We start from the raw sequence: 6975 nt of genomic DNA on the forward strand, positions 1-6975 counted from the left end.
TGAGCTGGAGAAGAGGCAGAAACCCCTCAATACCTAGGGAGGATTTAGCACAAAGCTGAAATGGCCAGATACCCCCTTATGTATACTGTATCAAACTAGACATAAAAGCCACAATCCCAAGCAATGTTCCAGAGCTAATTTGGGTTCTGTTTACAATAAATCCTTGTAGTTCACCTCCTTAGGCCAAACACTCCCAAAGTCCTTGACTGTGGATAGCAGCGAGGTCTTTTGGGACCTGGGACCAGACCTTTCTCCAGTCAGGCAAATAATCTGAAAAGAAAAGGAAATCACAGGTAGTCTGATGCATTTTTATTCTTGTGTGTTGTTTTCAGCAGCTAGAGATATTTAAAGACTCTGAACCTCTTGTAGTCTTTGATTCTCTTTTTTAAGAGTCACTTTTTTAGAGAACTTTCTACTTTTCTTAGCTTTGCAGCCAGATTGGTGCACCTGGCCGAAATATCATTCTTCTTTAAAAAAAAAAAAAATGCTAGGATTTGAACGCAGGCATTGAATTAATAACAGCTTTGCCGTAGTGTAATCTCTCGGCGTGCCAATTTGTGGTTAAAAGTTTACTGAAAGGGGGTCCATACGTTAACCTACAAAGACAAGAGGGTCTAGAGTCACACACACAAACACACACACACACACACACACACACCCCATCTTCACAGATAAAAGAGGATTGATAACCTGAAATCTTCAAGTCTCAAGGAGCCACGATGCAATCTCTCAGTGGACTTTGTGCTGAAGGCTGCAGCTCCGATGATCTCGGGGGGGAAAAACTGGCCTAGTCAGTTGGAAGGCGGAAGCGAAGGTGGTACCTGAGCCAGGTAGGAGCCGCCGAGAGGCAGCCTGGGGCCTCCACTCACGTCGGCGAGGAGGAGCTGGCGGCCGGACCCACCCAGATGGAGAGGAAACCCGAGCCGAGGACCCGCCAGGTGTGGAGACCAACGCCCGCACGGCTCACCTCCGAAGAGGCGGGGCGCGCGGCTGCCGATTACCGGCAGGGGCGGAACCGGCCGGGATCACCTGGGCCCAGGCGGAACTGAGGGGTCGGGTCACCGCACGAAGAACACCGAGACTCACCTGTGCGGGGGCCGGAGGTGGGGCCGGCCCCCACCCTCCCCGAAGCCGGCGGAAACCTCGGCCGGGAGCGGCCCCCGGGCTCGCCCTGCGCGCTGGGGCGGCGTCCCCGCTGGCCACCTCCTAGCGGCACTCCGCCCGTCCGCGCGTCCGTCCCGGCGCGGCCGCCATGACCTGGAGCGCCACGGCCCCGGGCGCCCACCAGCCCGACAACACTGCGTTCACGCAGCAGCGCCTCCCCGCCTGGCAGCCGCTGCTGTCGGCCAGCATCGCGCTGCCGCTCTTCTTCTGCGCGGGCCTGGCCTTCATCGGCCTGGGCCTGGGCCTCTTCTACTCCTCCAATGGCATCAAGGAGCTCGAGTACGACTACACGGGCAACCCGGGCACCGGCAACTGCTCGGCGTGCGCCCTGGCCGACCAGGGCCGCGCACCGCCGCTTCGCTGCTCGTGCGCCTGGTACTTCTCGCTGCCCGAGCTCTTCCCGGGCCCCGTGTACCTCTACTACGAGCTGACCAATTTCTACCAAAATAACCGGCGCTACGGAGTGTCCCGCGACGACTCGCAGCTGAGCGGGCTGCCCAGCGCGCTGCGCCACCCGGCCAACGAGTGCGCCCCCTACCAGCGCAGCGCCACCGGCCTGCCCATCGCGCCCTGCGGCGCCATCGCCAACAGCCTCTTCAACGACACCTTCTCGCTGTGGCACCAGCGCCGGCCCGGCGAGCCCTACGTCGAGGTGCCGCTCGATCGCACCGGCATCGCCTGGTGGACCGACTGCCACGTCAAGTTCCGCAACCCGCCGCTGGTGAACGGCAGTCTGGCGCTGGCTTTCCACGGCACCGCGCCCCCGCCCAACTGGCACAGGCCGGTCTACGAGCTGAGCCCCGACCCGAACAACACCGGCTTCATCAACCAGGACTTCGTGGTGTGGATGCGCACGGCGGCGCTGCCCACGTTCCGCAAGCTGTACGCGCGCATCCGCCAGGGCAACTACTCGGCCGGGCTGCCGCGCGGCGCCTACCTCGTCAACATCACCTATAACTACCCGGTGCGAGCCTTCGGCGGCCACAAGCTCCTCGTCTTCAGCAACATCTCGTGGATGGGCGGCAAGAATCCCTTCCTGGGCATCGCCTACCTGGTCGTGGGCTCCCTGTGCATCCTCATGGGCTTTGTCATGCTGGTGGTCTACATTCGCTACCAGGACCAGAACGACGAGGAGGAGGACGAAGAATGATTCCGGCTACTTGCCAAACAAAACTCTGGCAGGCTTCGTAGGCTTCTCCCCCTCGATTCCAATCCCAATTCCAACCTCTCCTCACTTTTCCTCCTGTTGTGATGAGGGGACCAGAGGGAGGAATTATACCCACTTGCTGGGGTGTTTGGATGGCAGAATGAGACGATCTTAACAAATTACCCCCATCTTCACGATTTCCCACGTTGACCTGTTAGGTTCTTAAAGTCTTCGGCATCTGAGCATGGAAGGGACGGTGGAGATCCCTTGTTCAACTTCTATCTGATGAGAAGACTGAGACCTAGAGACGTTAAATAACTTATTCAAGGTCACGTAGCCACTCGTTGGCTCCTGACTCTGACTCTTTTATCACTACAACACAGTGGTTTTCTTGCGGGGAGGGGGGCTGGAGGAGAGAGTAAAGCCCTCAAATAACTTCCAGAGGTGTGGAGGGGTGGGAAAGAATATATTTGTGAAAAATGTAGACAGATTAGGAAGCACTATCCCCAGATGCTGACACACGCAGGAGTGCACCTCCTAAAGCTGTATTTTAACAAGCCTGTCTGGAGATCCCTCCTGTATTCCCTCAAATTCTGGAATCACTGCCCTGAACCAGGGAGCAAGTAGAATACTGGCTGTTTCCCTGTTTTCTCATGTGTCTGAGGATGGGCCTGAAGCAGTCATGTGAGCCCAGCTTTTCAGGTAGTCATTTGTTCCCAGGGGCTGTAACAATCATAATGTTTCAAGTTTGGTCTACAATCCTGCCTTCAATATGGAAAACACTCCATAAGTTGTGGAATGAGTGAAAAATAACTTGCTATCTCTAGAAATCTGGCATAAAGATTTGCAAAACAGGGTTTGTATCAATTTATTTAATATTGGAGGGTTAAAGTGAAAAAAAAAACAAAACAAAACCAAACACTTTGCCAAGTACTGTGTAGAAACTTGAAAATGCCAGGTCACTTTGTATAGCTTGGAGTGAATGTTTTAAACTTAGAATCAGATAGATGGAAGGGGTCTTAGAGGGAAAATGATTTCCCTAAAGTCATACCTGTGTCTCCTGACTTGGTCCTCTTCATCATCTAAATTATTTTTTATGCTTAGAGAAAAAAAGTTTTCCTTCATGCATATATTTTCCCTGGAATCTAAGAAAAAAACTTTTTAATCTATGTTCTCAAGTGAAGCATGTTTGTTTGTAGTAATGGTTTAAAGGAATGCTAAGGAATATAGTCCTATATGTTATCTAGAATCTTAAGAATTATTTGAAACTTCAAGATAATTTTAAAGTCTGACTACTCTAAAATTATCCTAATGTATAGAAAGTTATTCTAAGCTATAGATTTAAAAAAAAAAACACCTTCTTTTTATGGCAAAACAAAAACTCCTTAGTGATATCATCTTAACCAGTTTATTTCCTGAAAGTAAACAATTGTCCAGTGCCTTCTCTCTATTATAGCTACTTTCCAGTTACTACTGTTTTTGCTCAGGCCTGTAAGGTATTATGAGACTTTGATGTATTTTTTTAAGTAGCCAAAGAATATTGAATTGTATTGAATTATTTACATTAATTTTATTATACTCTATTCTAGTTCTTTGAAAATTAATAATTGATGGACAGCATGCGTGTTCACTGACCTCTGTCTCAGACCTTCTGGAACAGTTGTGATTTAATATTCTGTCCCACTATTTTACATAAACCAAAAAATATTTTAGCAATTCTCGTGTGTTGGCTTCCCAGTCCGAGAATGTGACACAATTTTATTGTCAGATTGCATATTGCGATTTTAGACTATGAAAATAGGATCATTATATGTATATAAGATAATTTTTATTTATTGTGAATGTTTGATCAAGCAGCTTACTAGCCTAGCTTTCTTTATGTTGGGTAAGAGAATTTACTACTTTCTTACTATGTGGTCGTGAGCAACCATGTGTTTTGCTATCATTTTAACAATATTCAGTCCATTGCTCTAAATTGTTTAATGAGACCACAAAACTTAAGGGGTTCTGATTAAATCAATGAATGTGGTTCTAGGCCCTATTCTCTGGATTTTTGAAAGAGAAGAAAGGTTATGTTTGTCTTACCTTTGTTATCACATTTGCTTAATTCTTTTGAACTATGGTCTTAAAGGCACAAACAGCACCAACCACTTTGTTCATGTGTTATTAGCAGGTTTTTATTGCAGCAAGAAAATCATCTTTCAAAATAAGGCTCAGAGTAAATGCAGTCTTTCAGTGTTAACTTCCTAAAACAGAATTTGAACTTATGTGAACATCAACATGTAATACGAATTAGATGATCTTCAACTATTACTTAAATTTGGTAAAATGTGGTCAATGTAAAAAATAATATGAAATTTTATTAAAGAATATGATTGTAGTAGTCTTCTCCATTTCTGTATTTTACCCTAATTCTAAATTGCAATTATTTATTGGGTGGGTATTTTGGACTGCAAAGCCTCAAAAAATGTCCAGAACAAAAATGTGAAACATTCTCCTGTGATGATCTGTGTGCTGTAGCATTTTGTTTGGTATTTCAGGGTTCCAGCTGTGCTTGAATTTTCATGTTGTCTAGTAAATGCCCCTAGCTAGGGCTGTGTCTTCTGGAATGAGACAGAAAAGAGTGAGCCCCAACAACTGGAGTGGAAATGTGCTTTGATCTGCCTTGTAAATTAAACCACAAACCAAAGAGAAACAAAGACGGTAGGTGGGAACTCCCAAAACAATAATATAACAAGAAAGACTCCAGGTATCTCCAGAATCAAGTCAGCTAAACAATTTACTGACTATGCGTTCATTAAAAGTCAGAGACAGAATAATAGCCTGGGATTTCTGTTAGTAACCAACACCTCTTCACAACGTATAACCACAACACTTTCTTCCTCTCTTTAAATCTGTTGTCTCTTCCTGTCATTGAAGATCTCAACAATCTTGAGTAAGTTCTCAAAGAGAGTTATTGGTAGAACTGCAAGGTAATCAACTCCTTATCTTATATGTGCTTGGATATAAGTCATCACTGACTGTAATAATAGTAAATTCCCTCTTTATTTTTATCAGGCTTTTTTTTTTCTCTAGCTAAAACATAGCTGATTTTAGATGACAAATTTTTAAAAATTTTTGACTTCAATTTTTTCCCCAGAAGAATTTCTCTCAATTCCCCTCCTACAAAAACAGAGTTATCTTTTTTTAAATTTTTTAAATATTTACTTATTTTTGAGACAGAGACAGAGACAGAGCGTGAGTGGGGGAGGGGCAGAGAGAGAGGGAGACACAGAATCCGAAACAGGCTTCATTCAGGATCTGAGCTGTTAGCACGGAGCCCGATGCAGGGCTCCAACTCTGGAATAGCAAGATCATAACCTGAGCTAAAGTTGGAGCTTAACCGACTGAGCCACAAACAGAGTCATCTTTCAAGTGTCATTAAGAAGGCCTTAACGAATCTCACTGAAATACGTTCCTGAAGAGAACTTACATGACAGCAGCACTCTGTGTAAAGAACTTGCAAAAATTGCCGGCAGCATTGACTTTAGGCATATAGCCACCCCCCATCATTGCCCTGACAAGACTAACAACATGTATTCAAGAAATAAAACACTTCCCCGCTGGCTTGCCACCTGGCATTATGATCGCCACCATGTAGATTAAGTCACTGCAGCATGTTGCATTCTTTATGGCATGTGCTTGGCTGAGCAACTCACCATAGGACAGAGAAAAATCTTGGAGGTGATGAAACCCAGCAGAGACTCTTTGCTGGTGCAGAGAGATAAGAGAGGGGGGATAAAAGGGAAAGATGAGGTTTAGAGCATGAGACATTTTTCTGAACTAGCAAAGTGTCCAGGAGATAGGGAGGGGGGTTGGCAGCCAAAGGAGCCCATCCCAGAGGGCAGAGCTTGCCAGCGGGCTCATTGATGACAAGGCCTTTAAGAAATTCAGTAAGCAATGGCTCACCTCCTTCTGAACCCCTCAGCTTGTCTTTTTGATCAGTTTGAGTGTGATTTATCTTTTTCCTTAGAAGCGAAAGGTATTACTGTCAAGAACCTTTGTTAATAGCCTTGCCCTCTACATTGAGCTCGTAACCAAGTTCCCATTAGAGTGGCTGAAACTATACATTACTGATGAAAACTGTAAATGATGTGTCATTAATAATGATACTTTGTTCTTCTAAAAGGCCTTTGTTCTAAAAATTCAAGGTGCTTAACACTATGTGGTCTCATTAATCTTACCCATCAAAATGCATGAGCTTTTAGAAAGTCATCAGAAGTGATGAGGAAGAAATATATTCCTTTCTCATATTCCTTGCTATTTTGCTCAGTTGTGTTTTTTTTTCTCCAGAACTCTCTAATAGTGAGTAGTGTTCTCAAAAGCATAACTTCTGGATGTGGCAGTGATAGTCATTTAAATGGACCACTTGAGTATTTTCCAAGGGAGACTTAATTCTTACTCTGATTTTAATAGGTAAAAGACATTTCCCATTTGTGTCAAAGAATCCAAAATGGGAAAGGCAACATTCCTATTCATAGTGATAGAATGTACAATACGTTTTACTCTTTTCCCAAAAGACTTTAGGAGTTAAGACTTATGTTACATTAACAGAATTTGCAAATAACTGAATTATGGTGTTTCTCAAATTTTACTTGAGGGGCAAATTAGCTTGCACACTCACT

The 6975-nt window shown here is 45.1% G+C and overlaps 1 protein-coding gene across 1 annotated transcript; it reads left to right on the plus strand.

Moving 5' to 3' along the window:
• The first annotated feature begins 1252 nt into the window (after nt 1–1252).
• TMEM30B (transmembrane protein 30B) lies at nt 1253–2732 on the plus strand. The gene has a single exon (XM_047079915.1). The coding sequence runs from the start codon at nt 1253–1255 to the stop codon at nt 2312–2314; it is 1062 nt and encodes a 353-aa protein (XP_046935871.1). The 3' UTR covers nt 2315–2732.
• The last annotated feature ends 4243 nt before the right edge of the window (nt 2733–6975 follow it).

The sequence above is a fragment of the Lynx rufus genome, unplaced genomic scaffold, assembly GCF_022079265.1.
Source record: "Lynx rufus isolate CCGP_SWC_20201006 ecotype Redwood Valley unplaced genomic scaffold, mLynRuf1.p SCAF_17, whole genome shotgun sequence".
Lineage (NCBI taxonomy): Eukaryota > Metazoa > Chordata > Mammalia > Carnivora > Felidae > Lynx > Lynx rufus.

Excerpts from the sequence above, each read along its gene's own strand:
- TMEM30B (XM_047079915.1), top strand. The coding sequence starts at position 1,253 with ATGACCTGGAGCGCCACGGCCCCGGGCGCCCACCAGCCCGACAACACT.